This window comes from Anabrus simplex, chromosome 2 (genome assembly GCF_040414725.1).
Source record: "Anabrus simplex isolate iqAnaSimp1 chromosome 2, ASM4041472v1, whole genome shotgun sequence".
NCBI lineage: Eukaryota > Metazoa > Arthropoda > Insecta > Orthoptera > Tettigoniidae > Anabrus > Anabrus simplex.
Genome location: NC_090266.1, coordinates 15,719,001 through 15,735,817, shown reverse-complemented (window position 1 = coordinate 15,735,817; position 16,817 = coordinate 15,719,001). Strand labels below are relative to the sequence as shown.

The 16,817-nt window shown below is 38.7% G+C and overlaps 1 protein-coding gene across 1 annotated transcript in view; it reads right to left on the bottom strand.

The window, feature by feature from the left end:
* LOC136864955 (E3 ubiquitin-protein ligase AMFR) overlaps positions 1 to 16,817 on the bottom strand; it is a 549,886-nt gene that overhangs the window by 117,616 nt on the left and 415,453 nt on the right. The window contains exon 7 of the mRNA XM_068226459.1: positions 11,269 to 11,387. Coding sequence (XP_068082560.1) covers positions 11,269 to 11,387 — 119 coding nt within the window. The remainder of the gene's footprint in view (positions 1 to 11,268; positions 11,388 to 16,817) is intronic.

Genomic DNA, 16,817 nt, shown 5'->3' with positions numbered 1-16,817 from the left:
TGAGAGAGTGTGTACGGATTTAGTCCAGAGCCTTCTTAAACCCTCCTCTTGGGTATATAAGCTGTGGCTTTTTCAAGTTACCTTGTCTTATTGATCGTCGGATTTCTGAGTGTGTGTGTTAAGACAGGAGGCAGAACATCAGCCCAGGTAATGGCCACCAGTTTGACATCTCTGTAGCTATCTCTGCAAACTTACCCGAGGGGAAGGTTCTAATTTCTAACTATGTAACCATCCATTTCCTAAAAATGTAAACTACTTATTGCTAATGTAAAACTTCATAAAGTCTTAAACTGTAAATTCGGGGATAGAGAGTGCGTTACCCTCTAGAGTTTGCCTTCGATTTGTCTAGAGGCGACTACGATTTTGTAACTGTTTTCCTTCCTGTATAGCATTAATTAAATTTTCTTTAGTGTCACCTCAGTAGTGCGGAATTAGCCTCTGCATCGTCGAGCCACAAGCCCAAGTAAGGTTTTCAAAACTTGGTTTTCAAGGAGGGCAACACAAGTGTATGCCGCCATATATTTTTGAGCTGGGGCCAGTAATTTAACCCGTTCTTCTTTTTCACGAAGGCCCAGTAGTATGGGTACTAGATACCCCTGTGTAAAGGTATTGTAAATTGCAGGTTGTGCCTAGAGAGGCCAGCAATTGTAAGGCTTTGTGTAAAGTTCCCTTGAGTAGGCTGTAAGAAATTGGGAGCCAGCCACCTTGGTAAAATTTGGAGAGCATGTAAGTAAGCAGGTAAGAACTAAGTGACCGGGCGAGTTGGCCGTGCGCGTAGAGGCGCGCGGCTGTGAGCTTGCATCTGGGAGATAGTAGGTTCGAATCCCACTATCGGCAGCCCTGAAAATGGTTTTCCGTGGTTTCCCATTTTCACACCAGGCAAATGCTGGGGCTGTGCCTTAATTAAGGCCACGGCCGCTTCCTTCCAACTCCTAGGCCTTTCCTATCCCATCGTCGCCATAAGACCTATCTGTGTCGGTGCGACGTAAAGCCCCTAGCAAAAAAAAGAACTAAGTGTGAGTACGAGGTCCGACGATTGTGTATTTTATTTAATGAATATTAATTTTCATATTTTCCATTTTCAATTCAGATTAGTATGTTTGTAAATTTAGTCAGTGAGTCAGGAACAAATTACATTGTGGCGCCCAACGTGGGGCTCGAATAAATCAGAACTTGTTCTGAATGACAGCATATCATAGGTTCATTTTGGGAAGAGTATGCACATTTAAGGCAACGGAAATATTATCGGTAAATGTGAGCAGTGTAATTTTGTAATATATTTTTGTATTTTGGTGGCATGTCAAGGGATTTGAAGAGGGAAATTAATTTGACATCGTGCACTATCACTAGTGAACCAAAGATGGACAAGGAAGGCAATTGCAAGTCACGTGATGAGGAGAATGTTACTTCTAAGAACATCCAAGGTGAAGTTGAAAATAGGGAGCAGGTGAAAACGATGGAAGGTTCTGAGGTAATTCAGGAAAGTGCAGAAATTGAGAAGCACACTGAAACTCAAAAGGAAGTATCAGGGAGGGGGATAGCGAAAATAAGAAAGAGATGAAAGAATTAATTAGTAGTAGTAGAGAAAATAAGAAAGAGATGAAAGAATTAATTAGTAGTAATGAAAATAATAAGAAAGAGATTAATGAACTATTTGGTAGTAGTAGTGAAAATAATAAAGAGATGAAAGTATTAATTAGTACTAATAATGAAAATTGTAATAGACAGATTAACTCTTGAAGTAGTAAAATCGAAGAATTGATTAGCAGTAACAGTGTGATCATTAGTAATATAGATTCTAAGATATTAGAGGTAACACAGCAAACATGTAAGTTAGAAAGTAAGTCAAATGAAAAATGAAGAGTGTGTTGAAATTGAAGGTGAAATGGAGTTGGATCAGAGCAATCTTCATATTCAGACCAAGCAAGTCAAGGAAATATGTACAGGGAACAGTAACAATATTGTATTGTTAGGTAATAAGTAACAAATTTTCTAGTAATCGGGAAGAAATTCATGACGTAGTCGAGAAACGATTGGACAAGGCTTACGATGCAGTTGGGGAAGATACGAGGGAACAGATTAGTAGAAATGAACAAATTGAAAGCAAGCTTGTGGAGGTCACTGAACTACAGAACGAACAGGAAACGCTATCACAGCAGGTGTGTGTGAGAGAGAGAGAGAGAGAGAGAGAGAGAGAGAGAGGAAGAATTGCAGGAAGAAGTGAGAATGGTGGAAGAGAATGCTGAGCGAGTAAAGGAAGAAGTAGTTTTGAACTGCCAGGGAGTGATACGGCAGGAATTTAGAGGTGAGACAGCGGTAGAGGTGATAGTAGTGAGTGTTTTGTTCAGTAGGGATCGTGATTTACCTAGGTTTTCCGGAAAACAGTTTAATCCTATGGAATTTGTAGAACAAGTTGAGAAAAGATTTGCAAGTAGTTGAGGAATAATTTTATTGAATGGGAATATGTGTTGGAGATTTTGTCAAATGTTTTTATCGGTGAAAGTAAAATATGGTTTCGAGTGTACTGGGATAATATGTTTAATTTGGGAAAATTTAAAGAGAAGTTCATTGACAGGCTTTGGGAGGAATGTTTACAAGTGCACGAGAGAGCATGATGTCTGGTAAAAGTAGTATAGTAGAGAGAGGGGGGAAAATGTTAGCCGAGTATCAGAGGAGAGGTAGTAATCATGATCCGCAGAGGATTAAGAGTTATGTCGATGGTAATAGGGGTCAGAGGAGTAACCAGAGAGGATCGAAAGATGGGAGGCGTATGGATTTGAGTTATCAGAGGGATTATGATTGCCCAAATATGAATGTTACTCAGGTGTCGTTATCGAGCCAGAGTATTTCAGATTCACAGGGAATCGGGTAAGTTAAGTGGACAGGCCGAAGGTAGTAGTTGAACAGGTATGTAACATAAGCAGTTGTGTAGTGAAAGTAGATTTAAGAGTACAGTGTGATTGTGACCTAAGTAATGTTAAGTGAGATATTTAAGTAATGACATAGTCTTAGATAATGAAGTAATTAATTGGTAGTAGTAAGTTAGACGTAAGAATTGTTTTGTTAAGTGGTGTAAGTACTTGTAATACTGAGAATATACTATAAGTAGTGAAGTAGTAACTCCGACGATAGCAATTAAGATGTTCTTGTTGATTGAGTCATCAGGCCATAGACTGGTTTGATGCAGCTCTCCATGCCACCCTATCATGTGCTAACATTTTCATTTCTACGTAACTATTGCATCCTACATCTGCTCTAATCTGCTTGTCATATTCTTACCTTGGTCTACCCCTACCTTTCTTACCACCTACACTTCTTTCAAAAACCAACTGACGAAGTCCTGGATGTCTTAAGATGTGTCCTATCATCCTATCTCTTCTCATCAAATTTAGCCAAATCGATCTCCTCTCCCCAATTCTATTCAGTATCTTTTCATTCGTGATTCAATCTATCCATCTCACCTTAAACATTCTTCTGTAACACCACATTTCAAAAGCTTCTATTCTCTTTCTTTCTGAGCTAGTTATCGTCCATGTTTCACTTCCATACAATGCCACGCTCCACACGAAAGTCTTCAAAAACATCTTTCTAATTCCTATATCAATGTTTGAAGTAAGCAAATTTCTTTTCTTAAGAAAGCTCTTCCTTGCTTGTGCTAGTCTGCATTTTATGTCATCCTTACTTCTGCCATCGTTAGTTATTTTACTACCCAAGTAACAATATTTATCTACTTCCTTTAAGACTTAATTTCCTAATCTAATATTTCCTGCATCACCTGCCTTCGTTCGACTGCACTCCATTACTCTTGCTTTGGACTTATTTACTTTCATCTTATACTCCTTACCCAAGACTTCGTCCATACCATTCAGCAGCTTCTCAAGACCTTCTGCAGTCTCAGATAAAATAACAACATCATCAGCAAATCTCAAGGTTTTGATTTCCTCTCCTTGGATTGAGATCCCCTTTCCAAATTCCTCTTTGATTTCCTTTACTGCCTGTTCTATGTAAACACTGAAAAGGAGGGGGGACAAACTGCAGTCTTGCCTCCCTCCTTTCTGGATTGCTGCTTCTTTTTCAAAGCCCTCGATTCTTATCACTGCAGACTGATTTTTATACAGATTGTAGATAATTCTTCATTCTCGGTACCTGATCCCAATCATCTTCAGAATCTTAAATAGCTTGGTCCAATCAACATTATCGAATGTTTTTTCTAGATCTATGAATGCCATGTATGTGGGCTTGTCCTTCTTGACTCGATCCTCTAAGATCAGACGTAAAGTCAGGATTGCTTCACGTGTTCCTACATTTCTTCTGAAGCCAAATTGATCTTCTACCAACTCAGCTTCAACTTGTTTTTCCATTCTTCTGTAAATAATACATGTTAAAATTTTGCAGGCATGAGATACGAAACTAATGGTGCGGTAGTTTTCACTCTTATCAGCACCGGCTTTCTCAGGAATAGGTATAACAATATTCTGCCGAAAATCGGATGGGACTTCTCCTGTCTCATACATCTTACACACTAAATTGAATAACCTTGCCATGCTGGTTTCTCTTAAGGCAGTTAGTAATTCCGAAGGAATGTCATCAATTCCAGGTACCTCGTTCTTATTTAGGTCACTCACAGCTCTGTCAAACTCTGACCTCAAAATTGGGTCTCCCATTTCATCAGCATCAACAGCCTCTTCATGTATCAGAACCAAATTATCAACACCTTTACCTTGATACAACTGTTGGATATGCTCCTGCCATCTTTCTGCTTTGTCTTCTTTCCCTAGAAGTGGCTTTCCATCTGAGCTCTTAATATTCATACACCTAGATTTCCTTTCTCCAAAGGTTTCCTTGATTTTCCTGTATGCAGCATCTATCTTTCCCAGGACCATACAACCTTCGACATCCTTGCACTTCTCCTTCAGCCATTCTTCCTTAGCTATCTTGCACTTTCTATCCACTTCATCCTTTAATCGCCTGTATTCTTTTCTGCCTTCTTCATTTCTAGCATTCTTGTATTTTCGTCGTTCTTCAATCAGGTCTAGTATCTCCTGAGTTATCCACTGATTCTTTGCTGAACTTTTTCTTCCTTCCTAGCATTTCTTCAGCAGTCCTAATGACTTCATTTTTCATGACTACCCACTCTTCCTCTATTGTGTTTCCTTCACCCTTTTCATTTAGCCCTTGTGCAACATATTCCTTGAAACAATCCCTCACACTCTTTTCTTTCAACTTGTCTAGATCCCATCTTTTTGCATTCTTTCCTTTCTTCAATTTCTTCAACTTCAGATGGCATTTCATGACCAACAAGTTGTGGTCAGAGTCCACATCTGCTCCTGGGAAAGTTTTGCGATCCAACACCTGATTTCTGAATTTCTGCCTAATCATAATGAAGTCTATTTGATACCTTCCAGTGTCTCCAGGTCTCATCCACGTATACAACCGTTGTTTGTGGTGTTAGAACCAAGTATTGGCAAGGACTAAATTATGATCAGTGCAGAATTCAACCAGCCGACTTCCTGTTTCGTTCCTTTGTCCCAATCCAAATTCTCCTACTGTGCTACCTTCTCTTCCTTGGCCTACCACTGCATTCCAGTCTTCCATCACAATTAGATTCTCGTCACCTTTACATATTGTATTAAATCTTCTATCTCTTCATATATTCTTTCAATTTCCTCATCATCCGCTGAACTAGTAGGCATATAGACCTGCACTATTGTGGTGCGCATTGGTTTGCTGACTTTACCATCGCAACCACATGATTTAAATCTGCCATCATTGCGACCCAACTTTTGCCAACCAAGCTGATCTTATGTGCCAAGCATTGTACATGCATTAAATGATCACCTATGACTACACTTAATGTTTCATAACACCGGGTAGTGTACGGGGCAGTGTCACTAACAAACACTTTAACTGCATCTTATGGTACATTATAACTGCGCAGAGCTTCTAAAACAACACCAGAGTAGATTGTAGCATTTCCTGCATCAAGATAGTTCACAGAAATAACGTGCAGCTCTCCTTTCGATCCGGCTGGGACTTGGAATATGATGATAAAAACACAACGGTCCATTCTATCTGTAGTTTCATCACAGAGTATGTTGATGTTCTTCCCCACTAGAGCCTCTGCTGTTCTTTTCTGGTGGTCAGATGCAACTTCTAGAAAGGAAGAAAGACATCAAATTTTTACAAAATAACTTAAAATTTCTGGATCAATTGGGTACGGCTAAGATAGTTCGATATAGAAATCACACTCAAATTCGGTTTCCTTCCAATTTTGCGCGTGGTTTCAATATCGTAATATCTAAATCGTACCCAATTAATGAAATCGAAACTTACCCGGTAAATATACTTCACGTAGAGTTCTCACACATGGCAGCTCTTCATTTGAAAACCCAGTAATCCAGGTTCTAAGCTCTTTGCTTTCCAGCTTTTCCAGAGCTATATTTGCTTTGTCAAATACTTCAACTGTGCGTTTTGAGAAGTTATCTCTGGAAATTTTTCGTCGTTTACAACAACCTAACTGTGTAAGCACAGAAGATTGCATTCTTCGAGACGTACTAACAGCAGGGGTTGAACTTTCGTTATCGCCTCGCTTACCCACGTGTTTTTCAGATTTAACATGTTTCACTATGCTATCTTTTTTCCCCCCACCCAACTCGGCAATTACAATACTTGCAAAACACTGTCGCTGAATCTGTGGCATATAAACCATCCTCTGCATATTGCTGAGCTCTTTTGTGCGCAGTTTTTGTAGTGCGCCCCATAACCTAAACGATCACTCGAACTTTCTACTCTTCACTACAATTTTGAACAACAGGAAAACAACGCTGCGTCTATCTCGTTACTTCCGTGACACTCGATTTACGTTTCGATAATAATCGATACAGATCTTATTCCCCTGCGTAAAAATGATTTTATTCCACATTAGAATTACCATAGGCTTGGATTCAGTACAAGATTTAAAGATTCGCATTTATCGCAAAAGTGATTTTTTTCAGGTCCCTACCTATTGTTTACAATCCCTATTATGTGATTACCCCAATAATTAACACCTAGGAACTTACAGTGATCCTCAAAAGGAACTTTCACCCCATCAACACCGTCATTAAAGCAGAGAGGACTTTTCCTATTTCTGAAACTCACATCACTAGTTTTAACGCCGTTTATCATCATACCATTGCCAACTGTCCACCACACAACATTATTGAGGTCATTTTGCAGTTTCTCACAATCGTGTAACTTATTTATTACTCTATACAGAATATCATCTGTGAACAGCCTAATCTCTGATTGCACTTCTTTCTTCTTCTTCTTCTTCTTCTTCTTCTTTTATGACCACATAGGATCACTTTAGTCAGTCCGTCGTTCAGGTCTCTTTGAAGGGATTGTTCGGGCTTTGCGGTCCTCCCAGTACTTCTTCAGACGCTCCGATCTTCGTGCCCTTTCCTCAGTTGAAAATGTGCGTGTTGTTGGTTTGTTTTGTGTAAGGGTAAAGCGGAGGTTTGTATTCTTGAGTTTTGTATTCAATTTTATCTTATTTTTGGTGTCTTCTGTTGTAAGGCCTATTTCCTTCAGATCCTCTCTTACTTCTCTGATCCATTTACATCCTGTTGTGGTATTTTTTGAGACGAGATTGTGTTGTACTAGTTGTTTCAGAAGTCTCGAGCCCTGCATCCTCATGATATGTCCAAAGAATCCCAGTCTCCTCTTACGCATAGTATCTGTAATGGGTTCTAGCTCTTTGTACACGACTTTGTTAGGTATTAACCGCCACTGTCCATCTTTCTGATATTTTTTGTTGATACAGGTTCTTCCAATCCTCCTTTCAATTTTCTGAAGTCTGTCGGTCTTTGATTGTTTATTCAGGTAAAAGAGTGTTTCTGCTGCATATGTAGCTTCTGGTTTTATAACTGTGTTGTAGAGTTTTATTTTTGTATTTATTGATAGACATTTCTTTTTGTAGATATCCCATGTTAATTTTTGTGCTTTAGCTAATCTATTTGTTCTTACTTGGATTGAGATTTTTTTCATTTAAGTTATGTGTTATTACTTCTCCAAGATATTTAAACTGAGTTACTATTTTGATTTTATTACCATTTATGGTGACTTCTTTTAGCTGTGTTGGTTTTTGGGGCATAATTTCTGTTTTTTCAAATGATATTTTGAGGCCAATTTTATTTGCAATGTTTTGAAGTTCTGATATCTGGGTTTTTGCTTCTTTTATGTCCACTGCTAGTAATGCTAAATCGTCAGCAAAACCCAGGCAATTTGTTTTGATTTTTCGGCCAATCTTTATTTTGGGGGGACATTTTCTAAACCATTCCCTCATTACCATTTCTAGAGCACAGTTAAATAATAGTGGTGAGTGCCCATCTCCCTGCCGTAGTCCAGTTTTAATTTCAAATGTCTCTGATGTTTCACCCCTAAACTTCACTTTTGACTTGGTATTGGTGAGAGTCAATTTTTTCATGTTTATTAATTTGGGGTGTAGTCCAAGGTGTCTTAAAATTTTAAACAGAGATTCTCTATGGATGCAATCATAAGCTTTCTTGAAATCTACAAATGTTATCACCATATCTCTGTTTCTTCTCCTGTTATAGTCCATTATCAACTTAAGACTCATGATCTGATCAGGACAGCTCCTCCAGGGTCTGAAACCTCCTTGATATTCTCCTAGTTCTTTCTCAAGTTGTAAACTTATCCTATTAAGGATGATTATTGAAAATATTTTGTATGTTATGTCTAGGAGAGAGATTCCCCTGTAGTTATTAGGGTCGGTTTTGTCCCCTTTTTTGTGCAGAGGATGAATGAGGGCTGTTGTCCAGTGTTCTGGTAGTTTTTCTTTAATCCAGATAGAGACAAGTTGTTGATGGAGGGCAACTTTTGCTGAGGTTCCTGCATATTTCCAGATTTCCGCAAAGGTCTGATCTTCTCCTGGCGCTTTGTAGTTTTTTAATTTATTCAGAGCTTGGTAGACTTCCTTTATTGTGGGGGGATTGATGTTTTCTGGTGATGTTTTTATCGGGGTGTTGGTGTCCAAATGAAGGAGTTCTGTAGGTTCCTCACAATTTAAAAGCTTGTTGAAATGTTTAGCCAGAATTTCTGCATTGTCTTTATTGTTATGGGCCAGCTTACCATCTTCATCCTTCATCAGTAGGGTCGGGGGTTCATATTTTTGAAGCTGCTTTCTGAAGGTTTTGTAGTAGTCCCTTGATTTAGTTTTACTGAACTGTTCTTCAATTAACTGCAGGGTGTCCTTATGATGTTGTCTTTTTATTCTTCTTAAGACTTGGGTAGTTTCTTTTCTCTGTTTTACTAGCTTTTGATAGGATATTTCTGTCTTTTGGGACTGATGTAATAGCCATGCCTGATGTCTTTTCTCCACTGTTTCATCACATTCACTGTTCCACCATTGGTGATTTTTACGTGGTTTAATTGGAGCTAGGTCTTCTGCAATTTGTTTAAGGTTGTGTACTAAGTCTTCAAGTTTGTCTGTGATTTTTATTTTTTCAGTTGCTTTCTGGTAATTTTTGTTGTTGATTAGCTGGGTAGGATCTATTTTTCTTTTAGTTTTAAGGGCTTGCTTTTGTTGTCTCCTCTGGGGAGTGAGTTTAATTTTAATTTTAACTACGTAGTGATCTGAACCTGTGTCTATTCCTCGGAGGACTTTGGCGTTATAGATCTCTTTGTGGTGGTATTTGTCCATGCAGACGTGGTCCGGTTGCCATTCTCCTTTAGTGTAGTCAGGGTGTTTACTTCTTTACTTATATCATTTATATATATATAAGAAAACATAAAGGTCCAATAATACTGCTTTAAGGAATTCCCCTCTTAATTTTGCAGGGTCAGATAAAGCTTCGCCTGCTCTAATTCTCTGTTCTACTTTCTAGAAATATAGCCCCTATTCAGTCACTCTTTTGTCTAGTCTAATTGCACTCATTTTTGCAATAGTGTCCCACAATCCACCCTATCAAATTCCTTACATAGAGCAATCACTATACCGTCCATCGGACCTCCTGAATCCAGGATATCTGCTATATCTCGCTGGAATCCTACAAATTGAGCTTCAATGGAATAACCTTTCCTAAATATCAACTGCCATCTATCGAACCAGTTATTAATTTCGCAAACATATCTAATATAATCAGAAAGAATGCTTTCCCAAAGCTTACATGCAATGCATGTCAAATTGACTGGCCTGTAATTTTCAGCTTTATGTCTATCACCCATTCCTTTATACACAGGGGCTACCATAGCAACTCTCCATTCATTTGGTACAACTCCTTCACGAAAACAATAATCAAATACGTACTTTAGATATGGTACTATATCCCAACCCATTGTCTTTAGTATATGCCTCGATATCTTATAAATTTCAGCTGCTTTTCTATAATATAGTGGGTTTTTACCATTCCTTACCACCTTTGAAGGTACAAACCTGTTTTCACATTCCTCAACAATTGCTTTAAACTCATCCCAGAGTATGTTTACATTTTTATTGACTGTTTTACACTCATCACAGTTACTTTCTTACAACTCCCTCGTGCCTGTTTGATAAGCTGTATGGTACTGTATATTATTATATTTATTTTTAACTACAACAAAATCAGCTTTGTGGTCATTAATACCCACTTACCCTACTTATGTATACTCCCAGTGAGAATTTCTCCTCTAACGGGTTAGGGACTATGGTGGATTGTGTAGTCCTAGGCACTTGAGCACAAAGAGAGCCATGACTCAAAATGTCTGCAATGCCCACTCCTATTACACAGCAACTGGTGGCAGGACCACTTACTTGGCCATGGTTCACGAACTAGGACATGACTATAGAACAAACTTGATAACAGGACTAAAAGAATGATAATACAATACCTTTTGTTATACGATGAATGTTAAAGAATTTTTCAACTCCAGACGTGTGGTGGGTGATACATACCAAGAATTTTCTGGAAATATAGTGGACAGCGCGCGACATCAATTGGTATTCTGCCCCTCTTAAAGAGGGAAAAGCTCTCAAATGTCTGGGAAAATCCCATAGCCTGCTCCCCAAAAGTAGTTTTCAGAATTTCATAACATTCCAACAATGTTTTCCCTAACCTGAAGCAGAATATGCTGTTCAAATAAAGTCTCCATTTCACTATTTGCAGAGAGCATGCAGCCTCACTCCTAACGCAAAGAACAACCACGGCGGTAAGAATGATAGCAGTGCTCCATACGATGCTCCTTTGCTGACTCAGGATCCTGGGTTACTAACAAGGAGCAACTACTCACCTGCCTGGCCATTGAATCTAGTTGTGACGTTTGGGCTGGTTGGGTTTGATCTGACCTCAGCAGCTGCGTATGGGTCACCTCTACTGAGAAACTGGGAAGCCACGACACGTAACGAGACCCTAAAACATTGAACAAAACTCTCACTGTGTATTACAGATCTTTTACATATCCTTACACAAACTAAGTACCTGTCATGCCTAGTTTAAAATATCAGCTATATGGGAAATGATATGGAAAGGAATGTGATTGTAGCGGGTGATCTCAATTTACCAACTGTCAATTGGGAAGGAAATGCGAACGACAGGAAGCATGACCAACAAATGGCAAATAAGTTAATATGGGAAGGGCACCTGATTCAGAAAGTGATGGAACCAACTACAGGGAAGAATATTCTTGACGTGGTGCTGGTAAAAACAGATGAACTCTATACGGAAACCGAAGTAATAGATGGTATTAGTGATCACAAAGCTTTTTTGGTTGTAGTTAAAAATGAATGTGAAATAAAGGAAGATATTAAAATTAGGACTATTACACAGTACCATATGGCTGATAAAAAACAGGCATGAGGGAGTTTTACAAAAAGTAACTGTGATCGGTGGAAAAACTGTAAATAAAAATGTAAAACAGACTCTGGGATGGGTTTAAAGCAATTGTTGAGGAATGTGAAAACAGGTTTGTACCTTTAAAGATGGTAAGGAATGGTAAAGAGCCACTATATTATAACAAAGAATAAAGAGACTAAGGAGGTGCAGGGTGAAAAGAAATTGACTTAGAAATGGCTGTGGAAGTAAGGAGAAATTAAGGAATTTACTAGGAAATTGAATGTAGCAAAGAAGTCAGCTAATGATAGCATGATTGCAAGCATAATTGGCGGTCACACAAATTTTTGTGAAAAATGGAAGGGTATGTATAGGTACTTTAAGGCATGAACATGTTCCAAGAAGGACATTCCAGAAATCATTAATGAACAAGGGGAGTGTGTGTGCGGGGATCTTCAAAAGGCAGAAGTTTTCAGTCAGCAGTATGTAAAGATTGTTGGTTACAAGGATAATGTCCAGATTGAGGAGGTGACTAATACTAAAGAAGTATTAACATTTACCTCTGATAACAATAATATTTACAGCAAGATACAGAAGTTGAAAACTAGAAAAGCGGCTGGAATTGATAATGTTTCGGGGGATATACTAAAGACAAGGGGTTGGGATATAGTACCATATCTGAAGTACTTATTTGATTTTTGTTTGCATGAAGGAGCTATACCAAATGAATGGAGAGTTGCTATAGTAGCCCCTGTGTATAAAGGAAATGGTGATAGACATAAAGCTGAAAATTACAGGCCAGTCAGTTTGCCACATATTGCATGTAAGCTTTGGGAAAGGATTCTTTCCGACTATAATAGACGTTACATGTAATAAATATCATTTTTGGTCCGTATTGATGATGTAGATTGAAATAATAACATTAAGTTATTTATTAGACCACCTAATCAATACAAAATCGATTTTGTATTGATTAGGTGGTCTAATAAATAACTTAATGTTATTATTTCAATATAATAGACGTGTTTGCGAAATTAATAACTGGTTCGATAGAAGGCAGTTTGGATTTAGGAAAGGTTATTCCACTAAAGGTCAACTTGTAGGATTCCAGCAAGATACAGCAGACATCCTAGATACAGGTCAAATGGACTGTATCACAATTGATATATCTAAGGTACCTGATAGGGTAGATCATAGGAGACTACTGGAAAAAATGAGTGCAATTGGGCTAGACAAAAGAGTGACTGAATGGAAAATATAACTCAGAGAATTAGTGTAGGCGAATCATTTTCTGACCCTGTAATAATTAAGAGGGGAATCTGTCAAGGCAGTATTACTGGGCATTTATGTATTCTTTTATATATATATATCAATGATATGAGTGTCCAACTTGTTGGCTGAATGGTCAGCGTTGTGGCCTTCGGATCAAAGGGTCCCGGGTTCGATTCCCAGCCAGATCGGGGATTTTAACCTTAATTGGTTAATTCCAATGACCCGGGGACTGGGTGTTTGTGCTGTCCCCAACATCCCTGCAACTCACACATAACACTATCCTCCACCAAAATAACATGCAGTTACCTACAGATGGCAGATGCTGCCCACACTCATTGGAGGGTCTGCCTTACAAGGGCTGCACTCGGCTAGAAATAGCCACACAAAATTAATGATATGAGTAAAGAAGTGGAATCAGAGATAAGGCTTTTTGCAGATGATGTTATTCTGTATACAGTAATAAATAAGTTACAAGTTTGTGAGCAACTGCAAAATGACCTTGATAATGTTGTGAGATGGATAGTGAGCAATGGTATGATGATAAACGGGGTTAAAAGTCAGGTTGAGAGTTTCACAAATAGAAGAAGTCCTCTCAGTTTTAATTACTGCGTTGATGACGTGAAAGTTCCTTTTGGGGATCATCGTAAGTACTTAGGTGTTAACATAAGGAAAGATCTTCATTGACGAAATCACATGAATATGATGGTAAATAAATGGTACAGATCTCCGCACATGGTTATGAGGGTATTTAGGTGTTGTTGTAAGAATGTAAATGACAGGGCGTATAAGTCTCTGGTAAGACCCCAACTAGAGTATGGTTCCAGTGTATGGGACCTTCACCAGGATTACTTGATTCAAGAACTAGAAAAAAATCCAAAGAAAAGTAACTTGATTGGTTTTGGGTGATTTCTGACAAAAGAGTAGCATTACAAAAATGTTGCAATGTTTGGGCTGGGAAGACTTGGGAGAAAGGAGAGGAGCTGCACGACTAAGTGGTATGGAAGTGATAAAAATCATTGTTATCCGTATTGAAGATACTGAATGTAGGATGTTAAAAGGTTTGTTTTTTTCACCTATTCAATACATATAAATTTTATAATTTAGGAATTTATTGTAGATTCCACTTGAGACATGTTTCGCCCTTCATTGAGGGCATCATCAGTCAAAATATCACCTCAAGGTAAAAAAATCAGGTAACTGGTTAGTAGTAGACATGTACAAATTAATACATATTATTAACAACATACAAAAATTAAGTAGGGGAAATAGTTGCACAAAAGTGATGGTTGAACATGTAGGTTTATAGATGAAAGGTCAGCACCAATGCCTAAAAATAACATAGTAGAGTTCTGCAGTGGTGCTCTGGAGAAACAGTTGACGCAATCATATGATAATAAAAAGTTAAAAATATTTACATTATAACAATTAAGGGAGAAAAGGTGTAGTGTTTGGCGTCAATGTTTTTAACCTACAATTGATGTCAAAGGTTGGTAACTATACAGTATTTACATTGTTCTATTGAACAGTTGAGAAAAAGTTTTAAAAAATATTTACATTTAACATTCAGCGTAAATGTTTGTAAATAAAAACTAATGTCAATGGTTGGTAACTATTAGTAATTACATTATCTAATTGAATAGTTGAGAATTTACAATTAAATACATATTTACACAAGAGCAGTTGGTGCGCAAGGATAAAAAAAATTTCTAGTACCAAGTGCGTCCTGATGTTTTAGAGGTTGGAAGAAGGAAATAGCATTGATATTTCAGAAAATGTAGAGCAGTTTATTTTAGTTAAAAATCACCGGGGGTAGGGAAAATTTCATAGCCGTATGAGGTTTTTTAGGCATCAAACTGAAAGTTTTCCGGTTGCAGCGCCGAGATCGGGATGGAGACTGGTCAGTGTGGCTGGAGATTCATGGGTAATCCGTGCGTTTGAACGGCAACAATGGTGACAGTTAATAGTGGGTAATTGCTAATTAGGAAAAATGTTGCGGGTTGAGACTTCCGCTTATTCTTTTAGTTGACTTCTGTAGCATCGATTGTGATGTGAAGACATCGGTGTGAAATGCCGGTGAGACAAAATGATGATGTTCCGTGGAATAAAGTAAGGCGGACTACGGGATGAAGTTGTTGTTCTTTACTGGTCTGGTGAGATAGAATAGAGTTGCTTGTGTTGTGGACTGCTGCGGAGAATTAGAATGTATACAGCAACTGCAGAGTCAGAGCGTTAAAGCTGGGGTGAGGCATCTTCTTATTCTGACTGCGAAGAGGAGCCGTAGTGGCACGCATTATTTGTGCCGATGTGCGCTGGGTTCCGGCGAGTTGTTGAAAGTTGTATTGTATGAAGTGGAAGCTATCTGTAATTGAGATGTTAATAGTATTAGTTGGTGTGTAAGAAAGGTTTATGGTAAGTAATGAAGAGTGAATGTTATGTTACGTACCTGTTGTGTCGCTGAGAGGTAATTGTTGATGAGAATTGGTGGACTATGAATGAGGCTCAGTCGGTAATACGCACATACGGTTAGCAATGGCGGCGGGAGGAGTGGAGAGCTTTGGGGGGGGAGGGGCATGGGCGGAGTCATGCGCAAAGGTGAGCTGTCAGAATGGAGGAAGGTAGAGTGGAGGGGCGAGCTTGTTGTGTATAGGGAGTGCAGGTTGATGTAGTGTTGGTTACAAAAAGAGGGGGGGGATAAGGAACCGAAAGTTACGCGGATAATATTGATGCCATTTGTTAATGTGGTGAATGTTATTTGCTTGTGCTGGGTGTTGTACTGTTTTTGAAGGTCGAGTGGTTCTTATTTCTCGTGTTGTATCGGTGGGGTCGTGGTGGAGGGGGAGGTGCTTGGGTGGGAGGACGTGTGGGCTTGCTGTCGTTGTGTGTGGGGGAATTGGTCGGAAAGGGGGAGGTGGGGGGTAGGGGGGTAATTGTCGACGTGCTGGGTGAGTTAGTTAATGTGGTATTGAGGATTTTAGACGCGTTGTTGCCTTGAAAATTTATTTTTTGTAGTAAGGTGGGAATTTGTTCATAAAGGGGGTTTTTTAAATCTATTATCTCGTTGAGGTTTTTATCCTTGTTGAAGTGTTGGTCTAGATAGATGTATAGGTTCTCAAACTCAGTCATTAGTTTGCCTTTCTCGACTTTTTTTTAGGATTGTTAAGTCTTGTTCTATTGTGGTGAAGTGGTGGCCAGTGTCCCTCATGTGGGTGCTCATTGCGGAAAATTTATTATGTTTTTGGGCATTGTAGTGTTCTAAATAACGGGTTTGGAAGCTTCGGCCAGTTTGTCCGATGTACGAGGAGTTGCATTGTGAACAGGTGAGTCTGTAAATACCTGAGCCCGCGTAGAGGTATTTACAGACTCACCTGTTCACAATGCAACTCCTCGTACATCGGACAAACTGGCCGAAGCTTCCAAACCCGTTATTTAGAACACTACAATGCCCAAAAACATAATAAATTTTCCGCAATGAGCACCCACATGAGGGACACTGGCCACCACTTCACCACAATAGAACAAGACTTAACAATCCTAAAAAAAAGTCGAGAAAGGCAAACTAATGACTGAGTTTGAGAACCTATACATCTATCTAGACCAACACTTCAACAAGGATAAAAACCTCAACGAGATAATAGATTTAAAAAACCCCCTTTATGAACAAATTCCCACCTTACTACAAAAAATAAATTTTCAAGGCAACAACGCGTCTAAAATCCTCAATACCACATTAACTAACTC